This window comes from Pocillopora verrucosa, chromosome 14, assembly GCF_036669915.1.
Source record: "Pocillopora verrucosa isolate sample1 chromosome 14, ASM3666991v2, whole genome shotgun sequence".
Lineage (NCBI taxonomy): Eukaryota > Metazoa > Cnidaria > Anthozoa > Scleractinia > Pocilloporidae > Pocillopora > Pocillopora verrucosa.
Genome location: NC_089325.1, coordinates 16,432,003 through 16,445,039, shown reverse-complemented (window position 1 = coordinate 16,445,039; position 13,037 = coordinate 16,432,003). Strand labels below are relative to the sequence as shown.

General features: G+C 37.9%; 1 protein-coding gene across 1 annotated transcript; it reads left to right on the top strand.

The window, feature by feature from the left end:
* Positions 1-5,701: 5,701 nt before the first annotated feature.
* Positions 5,702-6,655, top strand: LOC131797202 (adenosine receptor A2a-like). Its single transcript, XM_059114831.2, has one exon. It carries the CDS (start codon positions 5,702-5,704, stop codon positions 6,653-6,655), a length of 954 nt encoding a protein of 317 aa, XP_058970814.2.
* Positions 6,656-13,037: the final 6,382 nt, after the last annotated feature.

Below are 13,037 nucleotides of genomic sequence, written 5' to 3'. Positions count from 1 at the left end.
GTCTGTGATGTTTCTTATGGCAAGTTGTTCTTCGAGAGATTTCTAGTAATACCAGATGTCATTGAGTAACAGTACGAGGAAAGACCTGTTAAAATATGTTCCTGTTGCGGAGGAGAGTCTGATCACCCAGGATACGAGCTGATAAACTTCTTAGGTGATTCGTATATGATTTGCCCATAGTAAAATTGGCATGGCTAATCCCTTGGCTGAAAAACAATGAGTTTCTTTAAAGGGCACATTGCTACATCATATGCAGTATCAAAGTCCCCCTTTGACTTCAGTTCTGTTTTAATGCCGTCTTGATTTTTGTGATTACTCCTGAGATAGAGAGCATGGTTCTCTTGGAGAGGATTGCAAAAATTGTAAATATATGAAGCAACCTTTTTTTTTTTAAGGCGTATGCGGTCTTTTGAGTGCCGAGAACTAGTGACAGAACCAAAGTGTCGAATATCTTTGTTGCACCTGCTGATATGCAAAACTTGCTGAACTGTCCGGATCATACACTCTTTCTTCCTTTTTAACTACCGTCGTCGTAAATCTCTTTCTTGACCAATTCTATTTCCTTTGTCATGTCATCCTGCATCAGGTGCAAACAAGTGAAATGTCAATTTAATGTAAGTGCAAGTTATTATACCTATGGGGTTGATGATGTCAAAGCCCCATGGCAGTTCTCCAGAACAAGTTTCATCTCTACTTTTGCAATACTGTATGATATCATTACAAGGTTGACAATACTGTTATTGTTTTAATTAAGTCATCTAATTTTATCAGTTTTGTTCCAAGGGGATACAGGCTTTCAAAACAACGACGACTTTCATCCTTACTGATACTATTAGTTGTAGAAGTTCTTTCTTTTTAAGGCCGATAATAAGTCTCATGAGACCATCGGATTGTAAGTAAGTAAGTAAGTAATAACTTTATTTAACGAGGGTAGAGACATTGATTACTGGTCACCCAGTAGTTTTCATAATTTTCATAGTTTTTAAGTAGTTTCCTCCTACAATTAAAGTACTAAAATGTATCGATTGAATAATTGACTACCTATATGATTTACAAACTAAAATTACATTAAGAACTACTATTAAAACAATATTGATTGATTTACTACTAATGAAACTAAAAAGTTTTACGAATCTTAAAATGATCAAGAAAAGAAGTCATACTACGGTAAAATTTAACTAAGTAATTTTTAAAATTAGTATGAGAGAGTGTCTTTAGTTCGGGATCAAGAGCGTTCCACAAACGGCAAGCGCTTGAGTGAAACGTTCTAAGGCCAGAGTTCCTTTTACAAGCTGGTGTTGTAATATTGTTATTAGAAGCGGATCTCGTGTTATAATTATGGGTATTACTTATATGTTCAATATATTTATTAAAATAAGCCGGGCAATGTCCTTGATTTATTTTATGAAGCAAATAAAGCTTCCTAATACGTATGATATCATCTATAGGCAGCCAATGTAATTTGTAAAAAAGCTTGACTGAGTTTTCGTGAGTATCAGCATCTAAAATAAGCCTAGCACATCGTTTCTGTAGTCGTAAAACTCTTTGGAGATTACCAACGGTACAGTTGCCCCAGACCGTACAACAATACTCTAGTATTGGCTTGATGAGGGCATTGTATAACATTTTCCTGCAAGCAAAGGTTAAATAAACCTTTGCTCTTTTAAGGAGACATATTCTAGAGTTTAACTTTTTAATCAAACAGTCAATGTGTAAGTTCCATGAAAGGTTTGAGTCAATGACAACTCCGAGCAGCTTTTCCCCTGCCGCTTCCTCTAATTTGATATTATCGATATAAATTTCCATTGTAGTCTCGCTGCTTTGGGATAGCCTTTGAACAGAACCAATTAGCAGGTGTTTGGTCTTCTTTGTGTTTGGTATCATCCTGTTCAATTTAAACCAACTGTTGGCCTTGTCTAGACTTGGATTGTCACAGAATGCATGTAATTTCAAAAGGTTGAAAAAATAAAGTTGTCAAGTGCATATCAGTTTTTGATGCACAGGTGAAGGATTAATGAATATAGTTTTTATTTGGAATTTAACCAGTGGGGGAGGTGTTGCAATTGACCAGCAATCTTCATTCAGTAATTTACTTTTTAACAGGAAGCCCAAAAGTTTTATTGGTTTTATTTCACATTTTTTCATCCTTTAGAAAGGATGAAATTCCATTCAGAAGCTGAGGATGTCTTTGCACCTATGCTTCCACAAATGGTGCAGTTCTCGTCTGTTTGGGTTCAGGGGTAGTTTGGTCGGAATGAAGTATTCAAATTAATGAAATTAGTCACATCATAATCCTACGTGGAAAATGCTTTCCGGTTTTATCAAAGTATATCACAAGTGTTAACTATTGCTAATTTCTAGCTTCCAAATCTGATGATGTTTGTAAGACAAATACTTCCAAAACGTTTCTTGCTCTCTAATAAAATCCGCACTTTGTCCCCCATTTCCTATAAAATCTACCTGGATACAACTACCGCTATCTGTCTTTTCTTTACTCGAAATTGATCTTTTGTGTTTGAGTATTTGTAGTGTTTGGTCCTATTTGGATAAATACCTTGGCTATTATATAATCTTTATTCCATTGGTTAGCACACCTTTGACTGCAGTCACGTGATTATGCTCATATATCATCGTGTGTAATTAACTTCATGACATTCTAATAAAGCAGTTGTGTAGAGCACTTGGTCTGTGCACGCTTAACTCTATAGTAGTATATGACGAACCCTAATATACAACAGTATTCATCCCTACTGGTTGCAATTCATTTCAACAAATATTTGTACTAAAACAAATTTCTGGTAAATTTCAGTTTTTGCTTCAGTGGGTACTTCCAAGATAACGTCCTTCACATCGATCGCTTTCACCACCATCCCAAAACGTTACTTTAATTCATGTTTGTAGATTTTTGCCTTGTGAAAGCAATGCGGTTGGGACTTTCTCCTACATACCACACAATAAATAACAAGATTTACAACATATCCAAATGAAATATTTGGCAAAAAGATAGAGACAACAAGACTTCTTGTTGAAACGAGAGCGCTTTGAGCAAAATAACGTTTTTGGTATAAAATTATTTTTCATAAATTCATGTTTGATCATCACCCAGTTTTTAATTCTTGCTAAAGTGCGAGGTACATCTGCAGGACCAGAAAAGATGGATCAGACTCAACAGGTCGGACCTTTATTCGCTTGTTTGAACGGGGATTGGTAAACCGCTTTCCAATCAATCATTTCGTTCATTTCAAGTCAAGTTGCAATCCGCAATCAATTTCCTCTGTCAAGAACTAGGTGCTTCATAGAAACCAGCTTATTGTAAATCTGTGTCATTGACTAAGCGTGAGGTCAAGATGGCTGAATATTGGCCGAGTTATTATTATTATTTTTTAATTTTTGCGATAGTTAATTGCACTCGGGCATTGAGTATGTTAGTCGTACTCGCTACACATTCGTTGATAACAAAAGCTGATCCATATTTTAGGTTGTTTTGTTTTGTTTTTTTTTTTTAATTATTACACGGACACGCGGATTAGTACGCAAGGCATTTCTCTGCGCATGCTAAAAGTACCATCAACCAATATCGTCTCGAACTCAGAGTTCCCTCGGCTGTGTGCATACATGTCATGCTGAAACGTCCGAGACGTGCTTGCAATGTAGTTGGCCACGCATACTGAAAGTAGCACCTTATGCGAACGGACAGTCGAATGGGCATGTCTCGGCTTGATGGGTTCCTACCATTTTACATTTGTATGGGGCTTCTTTGTGCGCGCTGCGGGCTCCGCTATCGTTAACAGATAATCGCATGATTTTTCCTCGTGCAATTTTGAGACAAATCAGCACTCGCAAATTTTTAAGACACTTCAAATTGTAATTTTGTTAACTTTTAAAAACTTACTCGAGCTGTGGTATCCGCACTCGAAATCATCTGATAACCCGTACAAATCTATTTTGGACGTGATTTCGCAGTTCAAGGAACTGTATTTCTTTTTCGTCCTAAGTTACCTGTATTGTGAAATAATATATTTTACGCCTTAAAAGGGGAGTATAGTTGCAGTAGAAGGGAAAGGGGAAATAAAGATTGAAAGGATTTAAAAATCAGCTGATGGTGCTAGGGAATCGTACCTTTCGAGAAATGTTTGCGGATTCGAGCTCAGTCGTCTGTGAAGCGTACAGAAAAAATAGTGAAAAAGAGAAGGAAAGCTTTGTTAGATAAGAATAAAACAAATTGTGTTTAATAACTTATCTCTTTACCCTTACATGTATATTCATAAGTCCCCAGTTTGTATTCAAATTAGTGTTTACCTTCAGCAACCAATATCTCATACTTACGAGATGTCAATCCTGATATTAACATTTAAATGATTCATCAAATCAAAGAAAGTCCTCCTACGTATGTGTTTTTTTGCATTGTATAGTAAAATGATGGTGACATCTCAAACTTCTATACTTTTGCTTCTTGATGCAAATTCATTGACCGGTTGGATAAACACGCAGTTGTTTCGCAAACCACTCATAGATGATAAATATCCTGCACTGTTTAATTATCAAAGATAATTTCCTTAAAAGCTTCGGATCCCCTGCGTGAAGGAATAATTTTGTCGTCCATGATATTGTTGGAGTAGAACGAAAGAGTGTTTAGGCAGACTAAGATGTCATAAAATTACCTGTTACAAATGAATGAATATAGAGTTCTAATTCATGTAAGCATTTTCACAGATTCCTGAGAGAAATTGGCATCTCTTGTGACAGAATAAGCATTTCGTGTTCAAGTGAATGTCACTGAGGGAGTCTGTTTGTAAGTTTTATTAAGAAAGTGACGTGGAGGTAATTTTGGCTGGGCAGCTGCTATTGGGGCGAAATTATATTTCGTTGACTGCAGTTATAAATTACATGTAGGAGAAAAAAAAGAGAAATGATGGGAATATTCTCAGGCTTTAACATTAAATTTGTCTCTAGTTGTCTAGAAAAGCGATTGTCCTAGGTAAAATGTCATATAAAAGATCCTTTTCAGGAAACGGTAAGTCTCATTTTTTTTTTTTTTTTTTTTTTAATGCTCGATCGCTCACTTGAAATTTATTTGCGCAATTTTAAGCCTTATATTTACAAATTTTATATCACTTCTGATATTATCTCTCTCTTTTCAAACAAAGTTTCCCTATGTTAGAAACATCTAGAGAATGTTATGGAATCTAACCAAATAAAAGGTAGCAGAGTTGATTAATTATTACTGAGAAGTAAGGTACTCTGATAGATGGTAATACCTGCAAAGTGCAATCATCTAGCAAGGTAGAAAGTGACAGGTATTTTCTTAAGACAGACAGTCCGCATTTACATTTCAATTAAGGAAACGCTGCTTTGGAAGTCAGTTCATCTGAATCATATCGCAAATGTGTAAGTGATTGTGGCCGTTTGGGAGCAGTCTAAACGATATATCCCTTGTTGCAATTATAGGTAACTTACAAGAAAAATGAAAGCTACAATTTATTGTGCTGAGAAATGATGTAATTCGTACCTAATCCACGTTTTAGACTCGACAGACAATTATTTCGCGCATTTGAAATAGGTAAACGTTGCTTTGGAAGTTTTATTTAACTATTTTGAGAAAACTCAGTTCATCTGGTCGTGGCTGAGTGGGTGCTGTTTCGAAAAAGAATACTCTTCGTTGTTGTCACAGGTTATCCACAAGAGAAAAAAACACTGAATGATGGCAACAACAAATTCGACAGGAGGTGGAATGCAAACAAAAACAATTCAAGAAGAACTTTGTTCCCTCTCTTTGGAAAGAGGATCACAACAACACTTATTCTATCTATTGGTAGTCAACATTTTCCTCTCTATTGGCGCAGTTCTTGGGAATTCTCTTATCCTTGTTGCCTTTCGCAAAGAATCCTCCCTTCATCCGCCCTCCAAACTCCTTTATCGTCGTCTGGCGACAACTGATTTAATGGTTGGTGTTGTTAGCCAGCCTCTCGCTACTACTTATTATATGTCCATAGTTTACGAACACTGGAGTATTTGTCGATACGCAAGGTACGCAGCCTTCATGACAAGCTATGCATTATGTGGAGTATCCTTGTCGACGATGATGGCCATAAGCGTGGACAGACTTCTCGCCCTGCTGTTGGGGCTGAGATACAGACAAATTGTTACTCTGAAGCGTACATTTTTCTTTGTGGGTATATTTTGGGTAGTATCTTCCGTCCCTACTTCATCTTTCATTTTAGATGACCGTATCGCGCTTTGGTATAGCTCTCTAGGTGTACCATTTTGCTTGGTTATCTCCATCGTCTCGTACACAAAGATTTTCCACTCTCTCAGTCGTCATCAGGCTCAAGTAAAAAATCAACAACAGCCGAGCCCGCCGAATGCACTGAACATTGCGCGATATAGAAAGGCAGTACATAGTGCACTTTGGGTACAGTTAGCACTGGTTGTTTGTTATTTGCCATTTGTTATAGTGGATACTGTCATCAGCCATAGTAAAACACATTCATCCCATTTAACCATCACTAGGGAAATATCATTTTCCTTGATTTACTTTAACTCGACGTTAAATCCGTTTCTTTACTGTTGGAAGATTAGCGAAGTGAGACAATCAGTAAAGCAGACAATCAGACAAGCACTTTACTGTTCTTGGATGAATTCATGGATGAATTAATGTTTACAATCGCCATTTAGCTAAGGTTAAAAGAAAGGAAACAGGAGAAGAAGAATAAGAGAATTCCCAGGAAATCCTGTAGACATAACAGTCTTTGAAAGTATGTCACAATGACAAAGTATGTCAATTAAATTACGACTCAACATTTATCATAACAGCATCATTTAATACATAGATTTAGGCAAGCCCAAAAGCGGAGCTCGCATTGTTTTTTTTCCCGCACGTCTCTTCAACAAAACTAAAGCCCCTACCAAGGATAAAGTGCGTGGTAATATTAATGGATTTTTATTCGCAACTTCTCTGTGTCTGCGTAGAGGACTGATTATAAGACAGTGCTCGTGGTACAGTTGGCCGCGCATGCTAAAAGTAGCACCGTGTACGGTCGAACGGTCGCACGGTCGTAGGGTCGTACATCCAAATTTTTTCGGCTTGATGGGTTACTACTATTTTGTATAATTATGGGGCTACGCTCTGCGAGCTCCGCTATTACGTATAGTGTGCCTTTCTATATAAATAACCAAAAGCGCTTTACAATGATAATAACTGAATTCACTACATATGTATGTAGAAGAATCTTAAAATCTATGCGCAACTTTACTGGTAACTAGTGAAGTCCCCTAAGTAGAGGGTTATATGACAATACTTAGGTGCGCAGTAAACTATCCGAGCGCTTGTATTTATGACCCTTTGAAGTTTCCTAATTTGATCCTCCGCAACACCATATGATAAACTATTACAATAATCTCCATCTGGTAGTAATGAGTGCATGTACAAGCCTTTCAGTAGATTCACAGAACAAATACTTGCCTAATATTCCGGATATTATACAGGTGAGAGTCGAGCCAGGTGCCCAAGTTTCGCATTGAAGAGACAGGAGCCACCTCAGAATGACCAACCTTGATCTTGTTAACAGACATCGTCGATAGCTGTCTTTCCGTGCCAATGATTAAGAACTCTGTTTTGCTGTCATTTAATCTCAATTACTCATTCCTCATCTATGCACAAACATCGCGGTTGTTTTCGATTACAGCCGCAGCCTTACTGTTTTTTTCAGAGGAATTAAACGACACATAGTTCTGTATCGTCCGCATAAGTGTGTTGTGGGACCCCCTTCCTCCCGGTTCAGGTTAAATTTCCTAGATAGAGATCCGTCAACAGAGGCTTGCTGCATTCTTCCCACCAGATTCCTTACTTATGCACACATTTCTTCGACACACACACACATCACTTCCTGTATATATGACAGCTGTATTTTTGTTACGCTGGTGACATTAGATAAATTACTTATAAAAGGCGTATAGGCATTTTATCTGTGCATGCGCGAGTAGAATTAGTTTGGCGCGTTCGGCGCCATCTTGATGTTTTCAACTGGGCGATCCACACCCTTTTGTGACAAGTTTACTAGCATTACTAACTCTATGTTTCTCTCGGTGGCCTCAAAATCCCCTACCAATGTCAGTTAATTGTTTATTTATTTAGCTTTCGGTCTAACTAATGCATTTCCCTTAAAAAAAATGCGTGAACGTTTTCTAACGAGTTTAAACAGGTGCTGTTTTCTTCATGTTCGTGTGTTATTCAAAACGAATGGCGTCATATTTATTCTGTCTGCGAAATTAGTTTTAAGTAAAGTTTTGGAAGAAGCATGCAGAATAACTTATTCATTAACTTGCTTAAGTATTCAATTATCATAATCCTGCTATTTTTGCTTCTAAAGTCTAATAAACCTTTTGCAGCCTTAAAACTGCCATTTTTAAACCTAGTAATCCATTCTTCCAGTCTTGCATAACCATTATTTCTAGATAATTCAAATGTTGCTGACATTTCCAGAGGAACTGGTGGCGTTAATACCTCCTTGTAAACCGTGTGTGTGGCTTTCAATAAGACAAATACTTGTTTGATGAAAGAATATCACCATTGACTTGTCTTGCGGCACAATCAATACAGCTGCAAATGATAAATGCATATGCTCTCCTCCAACTCTTAGTTTGAAGCGCTCGGTTTATTCTCCGAAAAGACTAAAGGATAGATGACATATCATAGAGAAGTAATGTATTAGTAAAAAAAAAAAATTACAATCCATGTAACATTCAGCTCCAAAGATCTAAATCACAAGCTAACTGACATGGGGTCGTGGAACAACAGCTGGGTGAAAAACCTTCCCATTCGTCCACTTGCACCTAGGAGGAAAACCCCAGACCAGCTGTACCCCAAATACAACGGTCCCCCGGGCATGACCAACTAACTAGATACTACAATATGTTAAAAGCGTTACACACGAGAAAACTAAATACCTAAAGCCTTAAAAACCGACAGACGTGAAGATAAAGAATCTTAAAAATACCCGTCCTTAGCCGAGTCATTAGCCCAGTGGCCATGACGTTTAGAGCAGCAGTAGCCCCGCCACTCCTAAGGCTATGCATACCAATGGCAGAAATATCTGGTACAATATCTTTAAAAGCTTGTAGCACTAATACTCTAGACCGCGAATACCTTAAAGGTTTAGCCCTAAGCTAATAACCAAATAAGAGCTATCGCAGGAAAGCCTAGCTCTTTCTAAATAACAGCTCATCACTGCAATCGGACAAGTTGCTTTCCCAGAGGAAGCTACAACAATCGAAGCTCCATCCCTATACTGATCAGTTTTACTTGATTGAATAATTAGAGAATAATACATGGGCACGCGTAGATATGGAATTTCTCTTCGAGTGCTTCACTCGATAGCTTACGATTGAGCGCAGCGAACGAGTGGAATGTTGAGTTGAACACGAGAATCTACAAGCAACCATGCATTATATTGTTTATTATATCAACACAATAGCCCTTTACTGACAAGAAAAGCCGACTTCATTAATGAATGAAAATAAAAGAATCAGCCATCCCCGCATACAAATCGTAAAGTGCGTTGGCGCTAAGGCTCAAGATGAAAAACTGCATTGAATCATGAGGACAAAAACAACAATGGGCGAAATTTTCGGCTTATCCTCGGTGTAAAAACCTCACAACTGACGTCACGAAACGATCTGCGTCAGTCAGTGGTAAGTCAATGGATCATTAGATCAATTAGATCAACTGTGTCGAAATAAGCACCAAATTCTTAGTCACGATCAAGGCATTTTATGTCAATCGAGAGCTGGTTTTCAGCCGCCATTTCTATTATTTCACAAGATTGGAGTCACAAGAGAGTTGTTCCGGTTTTTCACCTCGCACATAAGCGCGGGGATGACAATTTCCGATGTCCAAGTCCTTTGGCATCAAAGTCTGTTTGACGAGTATGGTGTAGGAAAGATGAGTTTCCTCACGGAGAAGAACGACCCCAGAAGCATTTCCAAGTTTTTCACCGAAAGGCATCAAGGTTGGAGAAAAAGTTTCAGCATGCTGTTATATTATGGGATACTTTAAAAAAGAACATCTGTACCACAAAAGAATGTGTCAGATGAGAGCTTCTTCATTAAGTGCTGATCATACATTTAAAGTGTCTGCAAATATTTTCTTTTGGTGTGAGGGAAAGTGGATACAGCTGTATGACAGTTAATTTATAGTTATGAAGGAAATCAGCATAGTTTTAGCCTGGAAACTTTGCAAGAGAACAGCTTTCGATAAAGTTAAAGATCTGTTGACCAGTTTAAAAGACAGACTTGCCTCTAAAGGTTGTTTTGTTAACCATTTCTATATTGACAACTGTTGCCAGTGGAGGCATAAACTGAATTCTGTTTTTGATGAGTTGTCTATAAAGCTTGATCCTTTTCATGCAATACAGAGAGTAGTGACAAAAATACCAAAGAAGGGTGGCAGTGGGCCACTTCAGAAGCTGCGCACACAAATGCTGCATGACTTTAAATTGATTCTGAGGGACCCAACAGACCATGGAATGAAAAGATCAAAGTCAACTCCATTAGTGAGTATTATTGAGAAAAACATTGATAACTTTCTTATACAGTAGAAATCTGTAGAATATGAAGGAACAAAGGTTATCCCCCAGAGTGCTATTAATGAAATTGAAAAATTATCAGTTCATGTCCGAAAGGGTTGTTTGTCAGATATTCCACCTTCTGGAGGTACCAGTCGGAATGAAGGAATTCATAAAGTTCTTAACAAAACTCTGAGGAAGTCAAGAATTGGAATCCAATTTGCATTAGCACTCCTTGGCATCTTCTTTTATATATGGAACGAAAAGAAAATAACAGCAACTGAAGACCAAAGAAGAATAAGGGTGACTCCACCAATTGAATCACATTTTGAACATTTGGAAAGCAATCAAGATGGATCTGGTAATCATCATTTTGGAATAACTGATCAAGATGTGGTCCTACCAAAAACTGGAGACTTTGGTTTATCTTCATATTGTAGTAACCATGGACAAGATAACACTCAGGGAGAAATTGTGGAACAATTAAATAACTTTTTAGATGGCATGTCATCAAACATATCCTCAGACGAAGATGAACCCAGTGTTTCTTAAACTATCTCACCGCCACCCTTTCCCAATTTGAGCAAACAGCAGCAGCATAAAGTTATGAAGTCAGCAAAGTGTATGGCAGAGCTTTGTGAACAAATTCAGTCACTTGGCCAGTATGCAAGATTTAATCCAAACTTTTTGTTTTTTACAAAAAGTAGCCTAACACTCTTCCACTCTGGTTTAGTTAACAACAAAGAGTCTTCCGCACTTGATAATGTTCTATCAAATTTCAACATGGTCCGTGTTAATGTTCCACCAAATGGTAACTGTTTCTTCCTGGCTATTACATATGCAATAGTCAACAGCATTATTCCAAATAAAGCAATATCAAATGATTTAGTCAGCCATCTGGAGTCACTTAGACTGATGAACTGCAAAGACACAAATGAAATGAGCCATAAGCTGCGAGAATTAATAGTAAATGAGTGGATCTCTCACCTAGAGGATTACCAGCCCTTCCTTGGTGTTGGACAATTGTTAGACCATGAAGCATCTTTATTTCATAATGATGGTCATTTCGCATCAGAGTTAGGCAATTGCATGGCACTTGCAATGGCAAATTTACTCAATCTTCCAATTGTAGTAATCACACAAATGGAAAGTATGTCAGTTGTCCCAGTTACTCCAAGGGGAACTCTTCAGTGCCTACCAATCTTTGTCGCATTTGATCATGCAGGTGTGGGTCACTATGATGCTGTAGCACACAGTTCAAGCCATTCAGTGGTCAATGAAACACAATCATGTTCAGTCAGCAGCATAGCTACCAATCCTGAATCTTGTTGTTGTGGTTAAGGCGCAAGAAAAAAAGAATCCAATATCACCTCTTGTGATAACTTCAAAAAATGGTGCAAGTGTTTTCAAAGTGTGAAAGGTTGTAATGACAAATGCCAGTGTCTTGGGTGTGAAAACCCATATGGAAAAAAGGCAAAAGCAGAATACAATAGTTATCCATCCGAAACAAGTAAAAGAAAACGACAAGCACAGGAAATGACAGCAGAGAGTATGTCTAGAAAACACTTTCTGCTTGGAGAGTGTTAGCAGATGGACACTTCTTGAAGAGCTAGCCCTTATCCAGATTGTACAGTCCTCATTAACTGCAGCTGGCAGTGATATTGATATTGATGTCATTGCAATGCAATACTCGCAGCTGGTTGATAACTCTGGAATTCATCCCAAGTCTCAAGCTCAAATTTCTGGAAAGGTAATTTCTTTTATGAATGACGATAGAGTTTATAAGGCGTTGTTGAAGGAGCAAGTGAGGTTGAATTGCTTCTGTTAGCTTGGTGCACAGTAAGATTCATTAAGTATGACATTCCGGAAAACTTGTCAATTTCCAGTACATTGAAAAATGCTTATCTGATTGCATGCATGTATATTTCCAAATCTAAGAACTGTAATCAGGAAATTAGACATATGTGTAGATGTGTAGTTCCAGAAAATATTTTTTAGTTTGGCATTGTACACCACTCAGGAAATTCCACTTCAACTTTATACTTTTCTTCTAAGATTTCCCCCACCCCCTTTCCACACCCACACCTCCTAGGAAATTCCACACTGTCTGTGGATAGAGTATTGCTACTTGTATTTACTGGAACAACAAAGACGGGAAAGGAAAGGGGGAGAGGGAGAAAAGGGAGGGGAATGTCTGCTATGACAACCCCAGTTTTTATTCTGCCCATCAATTTTACCCTAATCCTGTTATGTCTTCTACCAAGATCAGCACTGATCAGAATATTCAAATAGTGAAAAGGATAGGTGCAGGAATGCAGTTTGATACTAGTTAGTGTGTTACTAATTGTTGGTTTGGGGAATCAGTATTTTGCAGCTGCTAGTGGCTGCAGAAATGAAGAAAAGGGGTTTCTTATAGCGGGTGCTCCCCGCCCTCTTTGCCAGTCTCCCTCTTTTTACCCCTCATTACACCTACTA